At 49.1% G+C, this 15,606-nt stretch overlaps 3 protein-coding genes across 4 annotated transcripts; 2 read left to right on the top strand and 1 right to left on the bottom strand.

The window, feature by feature from the left end:
- Nucleotides 1–504: 504 nt before the first annotated feature.
- Nucleotides 505–3,081, top strand: LOC122377379. Its single transcript, XM_043357334.1, has 2 exons — nucleotides 505–609; nucleotides 1,025–3,081. The coding sequence occupies exon 2, from the start codon at nucleotides 1,475–1,477 to the stop codon at nucleotides 2,606–2,608; it is 1,134 nt and encodes a 377-aa protein (XP_043213269.1). The 5' UTR covers nucleotides 505–609; nucleotides 1,025–1,474; the 3' UTR covers nucleotides 2,609–3,081.
- A 1,895-nt stretch (nucleotides 3,082–4,976) lies between these two features.
- On the top strand, nucleotides 4,977–10,227 carry LOC122377380 (gamma-aminobutyric acid receptor subunit beta-4-like). Of its 2 annotated transcripts, XM_043357336.1 has the most exons (9): nucleotides 4,977–5,125; nucleotides 6,631–6,701; nucleotides 7,321–7,528; nucleotides 7,595–7,616; nucleotides 7,747–7,829; nucleotides 8,142–8,288; nucleotides 8,399–8,600; nucleotides 9,391–9,559; nucleotides 9,726–10,227. In XM_043357336.1, exons 1-9 carry the CDS (start codon nucleotides 5,107–5,109, stop codon nucleotides 9,906–9,908), a joined length of 1,104 nt encoding a protein of 367 aa, XP_043213271.1. In that variant the 5' UTR covers nucleotides 4,977–5,106; the 3' UTR covers nucleotides 9,909–10,227. The 2 variants fall into 2 exon arrangements, with proteins under 2 accessions (XP_043213271.1, XP_043213270.1); XM_043357335.1 differs by lacking the exon at nucleotides 7,595–7,616 and having other exon boundaries at nucleotides 7,321–7,550.
- A 1,382-nt stretch (nucleotides 10,228–11,609) lies between these two features.
- Nucleotides 11,610–13,095, bottom strand: LOC122377381. Its single transcript, XM_043357337.1, has 2 exons — nucleotides 12,987–13,095; nucleotides 11,610–12,620 (listed from the first exon to the last, which is right to left on the bottom strand). The coding sequence occupies exon 2, from the start codon at nucleotides 12,613–12,615 to the stop codon at nucleotides 12,100–12,102; it is 516 nt and encodes a 171-aa protein (XP_043213272.1). The 5' UTR covers nucleotides 12,616–12,620; nucleotides 12,987–13,095; the 3' UTR covers nucleotides 11,610–12,099.
- Between the last annotated feature and the right edge of the window lie 2,511 nt (nucleotides 13,096–15,606).

The following is a 15,606-nucleotide window of genomic DNA, read 5'->3' on the forward strand; positions in this document are numbered from 1 at the left end:
CGCTACCATACGCCACCACCTGTCTCACTACCCAGACTCTGCAGTGATCACAGAAATGCGTGAAAACTTCTATGTAGACGACCTGCTGTCAGGAGCAGACACAGAGCAGGAGGCCGCTGAGCTTCTGTCAAAGGCTCAGGAGGTGATGTCAGACGCCGGTATGACGCTCACTAAGTGTAGGACGAATAGCCCAGTGCTGTTCGAAAAGGCTCAGACTGTGATGGGGACAGGTCTGAACGAGAGCTGCAAAGTGCTTGGTGTGATGTGGCAGCCCACAGATGATGTGTTTACGTTTCAGGGCGTAACACTGCCTGATGATATCGTGCCCACGAAGCGAGTGGTGCTCAGTTTTGTAGCTCGTATGTTTGACCCTCTCGGCTTCGTCGGCCCGTTTGTGATGACCTTGAAATATTTGTTTCAAGAGCTCTGGCAGTTGGGTCTACACTGGGACGAGCCGCTTCCTGAGATCTTCTCTGAGACCTTCAGCCGGTGGCTGAGGGAGCTGGAGCTGTTGAAAGAGTTCCAAGTGCCGCGCCGCTACTTCGAGACGGCGTGGAAGGGCACCCAGCGAGTGGAGCTGCTGGCTTTCTGCGATGCCTCGCCAAAAGGGTATGGTGCAGCCGTCTATATCCGTGTGCCCCTGGATGACGGCTCGTTTGATGTGACCCTGGTGATGGCGAAAAGTCGCGTGTCGCCTCTCAAGAAGCTCACGCTTCCTAGACTTGAGCTTTTGGGGTGTCTGGTGGGTGCCCGTCTGGTTGTGTTTGTCAGACGAGCTCTCCGCCTCCCGGAGGACACGCGCATTTCATGTTGGACAGACTCTATGATAGCGCTAGGGTGGATTCGAGCAAATCCACTAAAGTGGAAGCAGTTTATAGCGAACAGGGTCTCTGAAATCCAGAGCCTGACCAGCCCAGCGTGTTGGCAACACTGTGCAGGTGTGGATAACCCGGCTGATTTGACCACCAGAGGGGTGTCGGCCGAAGAGCTGGTCGGTTCTGATCTGTGGTTGTCTGGTCCGCAGTGGCTCTCCAGCCCAACAGGTCAACCTGTCGCAGCTGCGGAGCCGGAGCCAGAGGCGCCACGGCTACTGGGTGAGGAGGCTGTTCTGACAGCGACTACTCCGGCCCCGTGTTCGCTCGACTTCCAGCGCTGTGGATCCTTCTCCAAGGCGGTGCGCGTCACAGCCTGGGTGAGGAGGTTCATTCGGAACGCCAGGACGCCTGGTGCAGGCGCTCGAGGTAAGGGGCCCAGAACGCGGCAGAGTGCCGCTAAACGGCTTCAGCTGGAGTTAGACCCTGACGAGATTGTGCAAGCGAGACGTCAGCTGCTAGTCCTGGTACAGGGTGAGGCCTACCCGGACGAGCTGAGAGCACTGCGATCGGGCAGAGACGTCGCGAAAGGGTCGTGCCTGTACCGTCTCGTGCCATTTGTTGATGATGACGGACTGATCAGGGTGAACAGCAGACTGCAGATGTCTGATCTGTCCTACGACGAGGTTCATCCCGTCGTTCTGCCGACCTGTCACGTGTCGGAGCTGCTAGTCCGTGAGCAGCACTTGCTGATGCGACACGCTGGCGTGTCTGCCCTAATCAGCTCACTCAGAGGGTCGTATTGGATTTTCGGACTGCGACGCCTCGCAAAGAGAGTGAAAAGGGGATGTGTTCCATGTCAAAGGCAGGATACTCGAGCATGCAACGCGCCAGTGGCGCCGCTTCCGAAGTCGAGGGTGACTGAGGCACCCCCGTTTGCTGTCACCGGCATAGACTTCGCAGGGCCGGTGTTCTGTGTAGATGAGCCGCGCAAAAAGTTGTACGTGTGCCTGTTCACATGTGCGGTAACCAGGGCAGTGCATGTAGAGCTGGTAGACTCCCTGTCTTTAGAGGACTTCATGCTGGCGCTCAGGCGTTTTGCAGCCAGGAGGGGAATGCCCACTGAGATTTACTCCGATAATGCTGCGACGCTGAAGGGCGCTGATTCTCTCTTGCAGAGACAGTTCGGACATTTGGCACCGGCGTGGAAGTTTATCGTCCCACTGTCCCCCTGGTGGGGAGGATGGTGGGAAAGACTGATTAGGTCGGTTAAGTCGGGACTAAGAAAGGCGCTAGGTAAGCGCTGCCTGACGAGGATTGAGTTGGAGACGCTTCTCAGCGAGGTCGAGTCCTGCATAAACTCGCGTCCATTGGTCTATGCTGGTGATGATGCGGATGCGACCGAACCCTTGACTCCCAGTCACTTTCTGATAGGCAGGGGGTCCGGCTTTCAGCCGGGAGAGCAGTTAGATCCAGCTGCAGCAGCGCGACAGTCGCTGCCGGCTCGCGCCAGACTTCGTAAGGAGCGCATGGATCGGTTTTGGGAAGTTTGGTCGTCCGCCTACTTGCGTCAGTTACCCACTTCCGTTCGCCAATTCCGCCATCACGGTAGCTTGAGGGTAGGCTCAGTCGTTTTGATTCATGAGAAGAACGTTCCGCGCTTGATGTGGCCGGTTGGTGTGGTTGTGCGGCTGTATAAAGGGTCTGATGGTGTCGTACGATCCGCTGACCTACGTACAGCGAAGGGTGTCCGTACTCGCGCGATTCAGTGTCTCCACGATCTAGAGTGCGATTAGAGAGTGGAGCGTCTGGTTAGGCTTTCAGACAGAGTCGTCTCTCTTTCGTTGTAGTTAAGTGTATCCTTGTGTGTGTATACTGACCGGGTTTGTTGATCAGTTGTGTGCTAATGCACTCGTCATTTCTGGCCAAGCTGATGTGTTTCGCTATTTGATCTCTGTGTCATGATTGTTGCTAGGCCTAAAGTGTGTTGGAGTATCACGTATCGATGTTCTCTATACTCCAACGGGGCGGAGAATGTTGTGAAATGTGGACCATATTTAGTGCCGCCCGCCCCCCAGCGCTACCTGGTGCTTGTTTGGTCACCTCCCCAGCGCCACCTATTGGCTCTGTTTTAGGATGGAGCAGATTGCGGGTCAGATTCTGTGGACGGTGGCGCGCCTCTGGTGAGGAAGGTGTGAACCACAGGGCACACGTGGCACACTGACCCAGTTTTGCATCAGCTGATCGCCGCAATAAACCAGTTGACGGTCATCGTGTTTGGGCCGTGGAGGTGCGCCGATTTAGCCGCATGATTTTGAAACTCGCAGATATAGCTCAATTTATTGTAACCAGAGCAGCATTCAGAGTGACTAAACCAATCAGGCGAATTAGTTTTCGTAACAGGTGTCACACCAGCACTAGCACTCGCAGATGCCTTCACTTTAGGCATGGTGCCGAAATAGCTTGTAGTCGAGTGTATTGGGTGCTTCTCCTGCGACCGTTCCAACCACACTGCCAACCCTCTCGCACGACCCGGCGCCGCTACCACCGCGACTCGGCGCCCCCGTCGCCACACATGTAACAGGACACCCCCCTTGGACACATTTGTCAGTGTCGGCATAGACGGCGTCCCCCAGGCGCGTCTGGGCCACGCAGCGTCTCAGCCGGTCACACAGAGCTACACATAACTATAAACTACAGCTTGACTGATCCCCACATGGATCTGTCATGCTTGTAATAGGTATTTTTAATTTTTGTATGAAGGATGTGCACAGTTTTGACAGAGTTTGTGACTAGAGACGCCCTATGCGAGGTTCTTAAGTCCGTGCTACTGACAGCCTTATTTCAGGCGTTTGACCTGACTTTGACCCGACCTGTGACCTCAAAATTCAACTTTCAAATACTTATCTGAAGCGTCTCTTCGCTTTCTTTCGCTTGCCGCCTCGTGCGTTCAGCTGTCCCATATTAGTTCTCGAGTTATATTGGCTGGAGGCGTTTAACGTTCTCCCCCCCCCCCCTCCCCAGCAAACGGCGGATGGTGGAATACCTTAGCAACTGTCGGGCTAACGTGTCAAGAAGCTATTGGTGAAACAAAAATCGGGAGGGAGCAGATTCTGTCCCCCCCCCCCCACCCCCACCCTTCCAGCGGGCGCGGGTGAACGATAATGCAGCTGAGTACCAGTGAGTATGGTATGTGTCTATCATTTCAAGCGCTGACCCTGCGGCGCAAAGAAGGCTATTCGTTCAAGATTTACTTCAGGGTTAGTTTGGCTTATGTATTAGAAGTGCAGCAGTACACACAGGAATTACAATGGCTTTCGCGTTCAAATCAATCCTGTTGGACATAGCTGCTGCAATGAACCACTTTCCTTCTATTGGTTACAGCAATGATGAGCCTGTAGCGACGTCGACAAACAGGGTACGTTGTGAAAAGCACGGGCACGAATGCGCATTGCGCGGCCTCCATCACAGCAGTTCGGTCAGTGGTAACGCTCAACAACACAGTTTTGCATGGAACTACGCGTATGTTTCTATGGAATGCCCGCCGTAAACATAACTATTTTCGTTTTTGCTTGCATTTATCATCCAGCAAGAACATTGAATACGGTCATAAGATGAGCATAATTAACATATTTAAGTCAGTGCGGTGCCATAATTTATACAGTGAATTTAACTAACAGTTAATTTTCAGCCATAGATAGGTACAGTTGAGAAAGACAAATAATGATAAAGAATGCTGGGCACAATTTATCCCTTCTTCACTTCAGCCCCACGGGCTTCCCAAACTGAAATATCCTGAAAACCCGACTCTACCGAGTCCCTGAAACACCGCAAATGACATACGGCGAAGCATTGTTATAGCATGGGTGATCGAGGAAAATAAGTGAAAAGACGGTGCGGCGGCCGCGTGCCATAGTGCCCTCGCGTCTCGGGCGCGTAACATCAGGAGAATGCGAGCATACAGAAAACACACTACGTTTATTAGAAATGTCGTTGTTATATGTATGTAAAAGATGACATAGCTATGTCAGCTCGCCTTGAAACAAAGTGAAATTTTCCATGGGTAAATCTTTATGGCTCACCCTATACGGATAAGGGGAAAACAGAAAATGCACATCGTTCCCTCATTTGAGCAGAATTACGACCGTTTCTAATAATGCCTTTGTGTGCTTACAGCAGTCTGGTGCTGGGTTTGGCTTCAAACGAAAAATTGCCATCAGATTTCTTACATTTACTGCCCAGTACCAACGATTATAATTTATCTGAAGTATTTCCAGAGAACTACGATAAATACATGCTACCGAAGCAGTCAGGTAAGAGCAGCCTTCCTGTGAATTTCGTTACTTTCTCTCGAGATTGTTAAGTGAGCTGCCATGATTTGAGAGGCACATTTAAACAACAAATGGTACAGAAAGTCTTTTTGAATCAGTAGTCGTCTGTTATTGACAAAATATGCCCTGTCTTATTAACGTTTTTTTGGTCTTTCCGTTTCAAAGCCAATGCTGAACTGGTGCCTGAGTTTGAAACAATGCAAGAAGAGTTAACACTTCTACTGTTCTGATTGAGATATTTCCTGGTTAACCCGCGCCCTGCTGGGGGGGTGTTTGAACACCCCCCTTGTGGTTTTTCGCGAATATCTCAAAAACGGCGGCGCGGAGCGCCGCCGTTTTTGGTACACCTTATCATACATCAATTCTACACATGTTGTGAAAATTTCAGACCAAGGTCATTCAAGGTCAGGTCACCAGGTCACTTGAAGTGACCTCATCTCATAAAAAGTTTCAATGTCTGTCATAGCTAAACCGAGTGACCGATCGCTTTGAAACTTTCAGCGATTGCTAAGAGCAATAGCATGTACAAAATGTTTATCTCAGAATTTTGATATCGATGACCTAAGGTCAGGTCAATTTTGCGACCTCCCCATTATAAGTCAATGGGAGAAAATTGAAATGCGCCTCTTTTGGACGAAAGACATTATAAACACTCCCAAACACCGAATTACAAGTAGTTTAGACACACTGAACATGAAAATGGTGTCCGTGACCCTTGTGTATGCCCTGAGGTCATCTTAGGTCACGAATGGTATCTAACAGTTTTTCGCAAATAACTTTTGATAGAGGCATGCTAGAGCGATGAAAACGCCTTAGATGTGTTCAGCTCGACGATACGGATCGACTGATATGCAACATGACCCTTTCCGGTCAGGTCATGACCTTGACATGAGGTCAAATTTTCAAGTTGACCTTTCAAGATCAAGTTATAGTTCATTCGATGCGTCTTGACGAGAGGAACACGATGCCGGTAAAAGTAAGCTCGTACAGGGCTTGGGTCAAAAGTTATTGCAGAAAAACTGTTTTCGAAAAAAATCGACTATTTTTGCAGTTTTTGCCCCCTGCAGGCAAAACCGTTGACGTTAGGTCAAATCTGAGAGAATTATTCAGAAAGGGCGTTAATAGGGCTATCGAATGCGCTTTTCAGCGGCGCTGTAGCTCTATTGGTTCCCGAGTTATGCGTTGGCTTCTTGGAAATTTTCGACATTCGACCTGGAAATCGGCGAAATTTTGCCTTCAATGACCTCTGGTGACCTGACCTTTGACCTGACCAAAAAATTGACCGAAGTGATTTCGTCATTATTTTTTACGCTCTTTCGAACGCCGCCTTCCGCGTATCGCTACGTGGCCCAGGAGCCGAGTTACAAGGGGGGGGGGTGTTCAAACACCCCCCAGCAGGGCGTGGAAATCCAGGACCCCCGGCCGGGCGCGGGTTAATGATATGCGGTAGTAAATCCGTAAGAGGCTGACAGTGTCAACCATTTCAGATGGAAGATCAATAAAGATCTATTTCACTTTCGACTTGCAGAATGTTCTGCAGGTGGACGAAGAAAATGGCGTAAGTGGACGCTTGGACTACTTCTAGTTATATCCTAGTTATGGATAATTATTGTAGCACTTGAGTCTTGAGCCATGGTTAATTGGTTACTGATACCGCATTGGAGTTATGTACAGGTCTCGCGAGATTAAGCGGTAGGTTTTGCACTTTTACATTTCCGGTTATATCTCAGAAACTAATCGATCTACGATGAAGCCATTTTACACGATCATGGCCGGCTTGTTACCCAACAAGTCGATCGCATCTTTAACACTTAAAAGCTTAAGACGACGAAGATATAGCCTGAAGTACACTAAATTTTCTAGGTGCAAAACCTACCGCTAAAACCCGCGAGCCCTGTACATAGAAAACAAACGATATGTTTCCCTATTTCTAAGCAGTAAGAAACAACAGCTGGTCTCAGGATGCTTATTTTTTGGGGGGAATATGCAGTCATTGTAAAGTTTTTTTTTTTTGACAAGACAGTGTCGAATGTTTTTCCTGTTTCAATATGTGAGAAAGACCCGTGGCAGAACTTTTTAAAGTTTTCGTACTTCAGGCACATTTGTATATGATTAACAAAAAATGAGGCATACAAAAATTATGAACTTAAAATGACATTTGTTTCCAATCTTTTTAGGTGCTACGGTACCAAACGTTCTTTTCGTTCGCCTGGGAGGACCGGCGACTGGTCGTACCAAGATCGGCACGAAACTATTCCAGCATCACGCTCGACTCAGATCTGAAGGAGCGTATGTGGCTGCCCGACATCTTTATATTCGGCCAGGAGGACTTCGAACAGGGTCGCCTGCTGCAGGACGTCGGTCGACTGCACCTGCTGACCAGTGGTCACGTGTTCCTCTCCATCTAGTCAGTATACCTTCGGCTGGCTGCTCATGGGACTTAGTACTGAGGTCACGTGTTCCTCTCCATCTAGTCAGTGCTGCGGTCACGTGTTCCTCTCCATCTCGTTCAAAGCATCTAAAATAATGTTTAGAATTGTGTGTGTATTGTGGGAGGCTGCGCAGTGCGCACAACCGGTTTAATTCCGCTGTTTTTTTTTCAGCTCCTCATATTCGGTTGGCTGCCATCTGGACTTCTCAGCATACCCATTTGACGTTCACACATGTGATTTGATCGTTGGAAGTTGTAAGTCCTATTTTGCCACTGTATTTTACACGTTTATAGTGATAGCATTCATGTGGCGCAGCCCGCAGTTATCTGTGCCGTTTACTCATCGCCCACCTCACAGCGACATTCCTTTACGAGTATGTGTATGTGTATTTTATATGTCTGTGTGTATTTTTGTCTCTTCGCTACATAAATTGTTGATACATCCTCCCAGCATTGCACCATTTATATTGTAAACGTCATGGGAATTACAACTTATTGTCATGGTTCTTCTCATTTGACTTCCTTCGCTCACACTCGCTGAAAGTTCCCTGTGTCACTCATTTTCAGACTCTCAGACACAAGAACAAATCGAAATGCTCTGGGCACCAAGACAACATGCGGTGTTCGAAGGAAAGGCTTTGAAATTCAACACCTTTAGCATAACTTTCCAGAGAGCTGGCCCTCACACATTCTGCTTTGGAGAAGGAAGTCAAAGTAAGTATCGTTTTTGGAAACGGGCTCCAAAAATAGTGGATATTTGCCCTTTCTCATCAATATATTACGGATATGTTCCACTCACGAGGCATCATTTCTCGGCCTTCCAGGGAGTTGTCGCCGCACGGTGTTGGTGAGCGTGCGTCTGAAGCGCAGCACCACCTTCTTCTTCTTCCACACGTTCTTGCCGTGCGTGCTGCTGGTGGCCACGTCCTGGCTGAGCCTGCTGCTGCCTCCCGACGTCATCCCTGGACGGATGGTCCTCTGCATCACCTCGCTGCTGGCCCTGCTCACCATGTACACATCCAGTCTGTGAGTACAGGCGAGGCGCTCACCGTTCCGTGCTTCTATCCTCAGGATACTGAAGTCCTTCTCCTCCACGCCGCAACCCCCTCCGGGCTGGACAGGCAACTTTATCTCATGCGGGTTGCTCCCTTGGAGCGGCACCGCTGCTCCCGAGGGAGCGCACCCCGTAGCCGGGTGCAGTGAGTACCTTGGGGCTGGGTGGCCTGTCCTCTGGACGGGCTCAGTCCCGGTGACTCACTAGGGTGCCTGCCCAGACCAATGTCTCCTGGCTATATCCTATCATCCTCCCGGCTCTGAAATGGTCCCATTGGACCGAAAGGCCCTAACCCAACAAAACAAACAAAAACAAAACAAAGCGATGGACTCACATCGAGTCTGTGAGTAACGGCGAGGTGCTCACAGGCTCAGATCTAAGACGTGTTTATCATATACTCCTCCAGTCTGTAAGTAACGGCGAGGTTGCTTCGAAGCTCACCATTCCTTTCGTCTGCACCCCATCTACGAGTATCTACATGGACATGGACACTAGCCTGTTAGTAACGGTAGTAGCTTAGCGGTTTGCCACTCCTCCCGTCAACCCGACAGAGTACATACGTGCATACTTACACGGACACCTGTCTGTAAGCAACGGTACGATAGCTTCGCGATTCGCCACTCCTTCCGCCATCTCTGAACAGTGGACTAGGAGCCTCAGCCATGTATAGGAACGCCGAGTCGGGCGAGTTTGCTGCCACTCTTGGTTCATCCCATCTCGCTTTAGTTCGAGCTCTGACCTGTCGCGTGCGTTCTCCAACAGCGGCAGCATGCGCGTATCGTACATCCGCAACACGGACGTGTGGTTCGTGGGTTGTCTGCTCTTCGACTTCCTCATCATCCTCGAGTACGCCGTGCTGCTATGGGTGCAGAGGGAGCTGGCGGATGGGGCCGCGCGCTGGACCCGCGTTACACCCTTTCAGCTGCGCAAGGTGAGGATGACTGGGTTAAAAGAGCCGAGGACATGAAGTACGAAATTGCCATGGATGTCATCGATAAGTGCACCTGTAGATAACATTGATGAACAATGATCATGACACAGTGGGAGCCCACGGGAGTCTAAATCCGGACAGATTCTTTACAGTACCTTTCTTTCAGGAAGCGAATGGGAAAGCCGACCCGAAGCCGACCGTCAGCTTTTGGCAGCGCCTCCGGAACCCCCGATACATGGACCACGTGTGCCGCTGGGTGCTGGCAGTGCTGTTCACGCTGTTCTGCGTCGTGTTCCTCGCCTACACGCTGGGTCGGAAAGGAGAAGACGCTGGCGAGCAGGCCAGCTGAGGAGCCAGATAATCACCTGCTCTACAGCAAATGTGATAGGGCTGTTGGCAGCGCCATGGCTGCAGGCGAACAAAGTCATGCATACTTAGTTAGAGGGAGAGTTCAGTGTTTTTCTATAAGTATATCCTTAGGCACATATGCGTTGATCCGAAGTTGAATATAGTAGTAGGTATATAGGTATTTACTTGCGTAATTAGAAACAGAGCAATAATTCATTGAAGTAAGCATTTGGTGTCGAGGCCCGTTTCATTGATGGGTTTTTAGGTCCACTTTTTCCACCAGTCTGTTTTCAGCTACCTTTCTTGACAGTTGTGTGATCTTCGGCATTAAAGGGACCCTCCCACCTTAAGATTAGATTTGAGTTGAGATAGCCAAAATGGGGTCCCTGGCTCACAATTACCGGTTTCGGCACTCACAACATCCAGAAATGCCTTAAATCGGAAATATTGAATTTCAAAATTGCAGCATTTTGATTCAGAGGGGCTAATGCATAGGAATACCCCTCTGAATGTGTGACGTCAGCGCAGATATCTAACGATTTTTAAATGTTTGACTAAAACGTTTTGTAGCACGCGGTGGTATATGCTGCTTTGCGCGCAACAAATGCCGCACTTTCAAATAAAGTCGCTAGGAACAGCGGAGATCCCAAAAAGTAAACAATCGTAAAACTCTAATATCTTGAAAACCAGTGAATATTTTTCGATGAAATTTGGTAGATATTCGTTTTCGCTCTTTCTGAACCGAGCGACATCACTTTCATGCCAATTCATTAACTTTTTTGAAGGTGGGAGGGTCCCTTTAATAGCATCACGATGCTACGCTAGGCATGCTGAGGTGTGCAATGCATATAACGCCTTTTCAATAGTTATCCTTCTATATGTAGTACTCTCGAGAGCCCTGTCGTTGGTGTGATTTGCTCTCAGGAATGACAAAATGGGTGGATAACAAAAACAAGATTGGTGGTCTCTACCCGTGTTGTTCGTCTGTTTAAAAGCTCAATGCTTGGGTGCATTATAATTGAAATATGCTTATTGCTGGATTGCTGTGCAAAACGCCATGAGTTTTTATATCGTTAACGTTAATGACCTAGTTATATTCATCAGTGCCTACGATTGAAATGATGGATACATATGGATCTTGAATAAATTATGCTCACACGAATTAATGAGAAGTGAATATTTTTTTCTTCCATTCTGAGCACCCATGAACATTATTTACTCAGAGGTTGGACCGTTAATGGCATGCAGTTGTTACTGGTAGCGATAATTTGACAATGGCGCTCAACAATTTCTGAAAATCTGATAGAACATTATACTTTTTCGTTAGGTTATTTGGTGAGGGATCATGAGTCGCTAGCAGACGCCGAGCTTTCCTATGCATTCTAAAATATGTATTATGTTCTGTTGATGGTGCTACGCGAGCTGCGTGAGTCTCGAGCTACGCGATGGTTGAAGAACTATATGCTACCTAACTTAAATAATTTTGTTATAATACCTACACTGCTCGTTGTCATGGATGTCTTTATGCCTATCAGGGTTTCCATGGCTTGACCGTAGGTTGTTGCATAGAGTGTAAACCTGTTGCAACCTCATTTTACTGTCCAACGTTCCCCGTTAAGTATGACACAGTTGACATTTACAGGCGAGGTAAATAAGTCAGACTTCCTTGGTCGTTATCGTTCCAGTCCATCCAAATAGCTACTTACATCCTCAAGTCAGGTATATTTTAAGCAGCAAGAATGTCATGACGACTTTCAAACCACCGTTTGTACACACAATAAACACTTTGAGCACACAATAAATGCATGGGAACACAATGGGCATGAGCAAACACAACTGATATAATCTGCCAAATCTCAGGCCACCGTCCGACGGCCGACCAAGTGCCGAGGGGCATGAGAGTCGACTACCTGACCAGCCTCTGTACCCAACAACTGCTCCGGTAAAGCTCCAGGTCTCACGGCGTGGTGTCCCTGTCATAGACGACAGAAAGACGAGGCTGCCGCACACGAATTTTGCCCCGGCGGGGACACATTCGCGGCGCTGACACGCTCAGTCGAGGGGGAGCAGCTGCGGGCGAGAGAGATCGGTCGGCGTTCGGCCCAGCCCGGCCCGGCTGACGGCCGATGACGGACTGACATGAGACGGATGACGGATGACGGTTACGATGATGTGACGGACGCGACGGCTGCTTACGAGCGCAGCGCGCGCACGTACGCCATCATGGCATCGTAGCTGACCTCGCAGGTGTGGAAGACGGCCTGGCAAGCGTCGGCGCCCTGGGCGCTGCCAAGGTAGGCGGCGTAGAAGTAGGCCTGACGCGGCGTGCTGACCTGCTCTTCGGTGAGCGCGGCCGGCGCCTTTCCGAACAGCTGCACGATCAGCTCGTCCTCGGCGGTGAGCTGCTGCTCGGGCCGCGCCTCCACCAGGCAGACCAGCTTGAGCGCGCAGCCGTACACGTCGGCGGCGGCCACCATGTCGAGCACCATGTCGGTCTGCTGCTGCGCGGCCACCGAGCGCTTGCCGCGCCGGCTGAGCGCCAGGCCGCCGACCAGCGCGGCGCCCAGCGCCAGACCAGCGACGCCGGCCAGCGCGATGCCGGCGCTGGCGGCGCCGACGCCGACCGTGCCGGCGGTGCCGATGATGACGGTGGCGTCCACGGTGAGCAGCACGGCCGTCAGGGCCACGACGACGCGAGAAAAGTGCATCTTGGCTGCGGAAAGGCGAGAGATGCATAAGAACCTCATCCACTTATGAACGAGAACAGTTTTTGGTGTCATGCATGACTGCGAGCACCGATTGAACTTTCTAAGATTCTAGGCAGAAAATTAAGCTGGTTAAAAAAAAGAAAAAATAACGAAATGACGCTTAATATTAACACATCTAATGTGAGCAACAAATTGCATTGATTCAGCCACGCTGTGATGCAAATGTTCGTGTTTTACCGAAGGTGTTCTTTGAATGTTTTTAGTAGAAACATAAATTGAAATAAGTCGTCAAAAACATTCAAAACATTTTCTTTGTAATCTTTTTAAGATAAATTTGTTCCCTGTTTGATATCACTGTTGAGCGAACTCACCAGATAGAGGAGGGAGAGGTGCAGGCTGTGAAACCTAGGAGCTTGTTAACCTGACAGACGTCGCTGGGCCTTATATACCCACTCGGCGGTCGGCCCGCGGGGCTATCCGGCGCGGCTGGCTCCCCTGATTGGCACACCTGAAGGACTCTGCTCCCCCCGCCGCGCCGCGCCGCGCCGGCCCACCCCGGCCACGACTGTCCAGCGGCGACCTCGCGCCCACGTGGTGATCCGCGCGCACCTCGCGCCCCGGAAGGAACCTTCAAAGTTTTGAGTGGCCTTGGATAAATTGATAGCTCAGTAGGCCAGGTGTGTATTTGAATATTATCGCCTTGCATGATGCTGTTGTGATGGATATGCCTCGGTTCCATTGGATATTTGCTGAAATCGAGGATCGCTCACTCATCACTGCACAGTAGTTTCTATGGATGAGCATTAATTTTAACCGTCCCGTTGGGCTCTGACGAGCAACTCGCCCTGTTGGGGGGGGGGGGGCATTTTGGCCCGCCCTAAGATCTCGAGAACCACGCAACATAGCGAAAAGTCGATCAATCAGCGGCGTCCAGGCTGACCTCCAGGCGTCCCACTTGGCTACCACCGTCTCCGCCTGGTAAACGGGTGTCCAGTCGGCTAGCAGCCGGTCCAGACACAGGGCGTCCTGGCTCAGGTGGCGGGTCGACCTGATGGTGACGGTTCTCGGCTGATACCGGCTCTTCACGCCAGCGACTGATGCGGCGAACCTCATCACAATTTACATATTACATATACATGGTACCTATCATATCGTTGCTTATCATTAACCCGCGCGGGGCTGGGGTCTCCAGCCGAACGCGCGGGGCTGGGGGGGGGGGTAAATTTTACCCCCTCCTGTTATCTCCCGAACTAATGGTCCGATTTGGAAAATTCAAACGCCAATCGAAAGCTCTCATCACGAAATACTAAAAACATGTACTTAATTTAAAGTTTGAGGTCAAGGTCAAGGTCAGGTCAAGGGTACAAATTGCAAGTTTCTACAGTATCGGCCTTGCACCGTAGTTGCCGAAGAATGGAGTCATGGACTGAGACTGATCGCCCAAAACGTGTTCTTAGGCTACCAAGACAATATTCGTTGCATACAATATCATTCAGAGGTCAAGGTCAAGGTCAGGTCAGGTCAGGTCAGGTCACCAAAAAACAAAATATAGAAAAGGGCATGTGCGACACATGTTTTATGGGTCATTTTACTCATAGAATTCAATAGGCACACTCAATAAGTGATATGGACCACCTCTGGATGAATTTCAGGTCGAGGTCTGGTCAAGGTCAGGTCAAGTGAGGTCAAATTTTGAAGTTGGTTGTTAAGGCCTAAAAAGGTGTCTATCTGATGCAGTTTTTCACGGCCAATCGAATGGTGCTATTTTTGTTTCCGTACGAGGTCTAGAACTTCCAAAAAAGTCATTTTTCAAAAAAATTGTGTGTCGTGACGTCATAAAATTTTGAATAACTCCCACATTTTTGAACCGATTCTTCTAAAATTTGGTATGTAGGTGCACATAGACCACTTCTCTGACATATATTCCGGTTTTTTCGATAGACTCAAAATTTTGGATTTTATAATGATTTTCCCAAAAAAGTCAGTTTTTTGAAAAAAAATTAGGCCAAAATCCAAAATTTTCAAAAAACCGAGATAGCCATTTGATAGACAAAGTAAAATTACGTATAACCTTTTTTGTTACGTCTTGATTCCTTTAAAAATGAAGATGTTAGCGGCGTTTGAACTTTTGCCGTTTTTGAGGCGAAAATGGCGAACATGACGTCACTAAAACGTCAATTTCTCAAAAATTTTCCGACGGATTTCGCTCAAATTTTCAGGGAACGTGTCAAATTGATGTAAGAAAAGGTACTGAAAGTTTGGCGGTGCTGCGCGCCGCCGTTTTTGAGATATCGCAAAAATTCGCGAGGGGGGGGTAAAATTTACCCCCCCCCCAGCCCCGCGCGGGTTAACATATCAATAGCAGTAGCAAATACATAGATGTGAATATACAACATAAAATGGGTCTTTTGAGGGCTGTATCATGCGCGACGCCATTATCGGAAGTCCTTTTTGGTGTGCATTATTAAAGGGACCCTCCCACCTTAACATTAGATTTGAGTTGAGATAGCCAAAATGGGGTCCCTGGCTCACAATTACCGGTTTCGGCACTCACAACATCGAGAAATGCCTTAAATCGGAAATATTGAATTTCAAAATTGCAGCATTTTGATTCAGAGGGGCTAATGCTTAGGAATACCCCTCTGAATGTGTGACGTCAGCGCAGATATCTAACGATTTTTAAATGTTTGACTAAAACGTTTTGTAGCACGCGTTGGTATATGCTATTTGCGCGCAACATCTGCCGCAAACGCCGCACTTCTAAAATAAAGTCGCTAGAAACAGCGGAGATCCCAAAAAAGTAAACAAAAGTAAAAGTCTAATAACTTGAAAACCGGTGAATATTTTTCGGTGAAATTTGGTAGATATTTGTTTTCGCTCTTTCTGAACCGAGCGACATCACTTTCATGCCAATTCATAAACTTTTTTGAATGTGGGAGGGTCCCTTTAAATGGTGCTGAGCGGCCGGAGCGAAGAGAGTGCGCTGGGGGA

This window comes from Amphibalanus amphitrite, unplaced genomic scaffold (genome assembly GCF_019059575.1).
Source record: "Amphibalanus amphitrite isolate SeventyFive unplaced genomic scaffold, NRLGWU_Aamphi_draft 000043F_arrow, whole genome shotgun sequence".
NCBI classification, from domain to species: domain Eukaryota; kingdom Metazoa; phylum Arthropoda; class Thecostraca; order Balanomorpha; family Balanidae; genus Amphibalanus; species Amphibalanus amphitrite.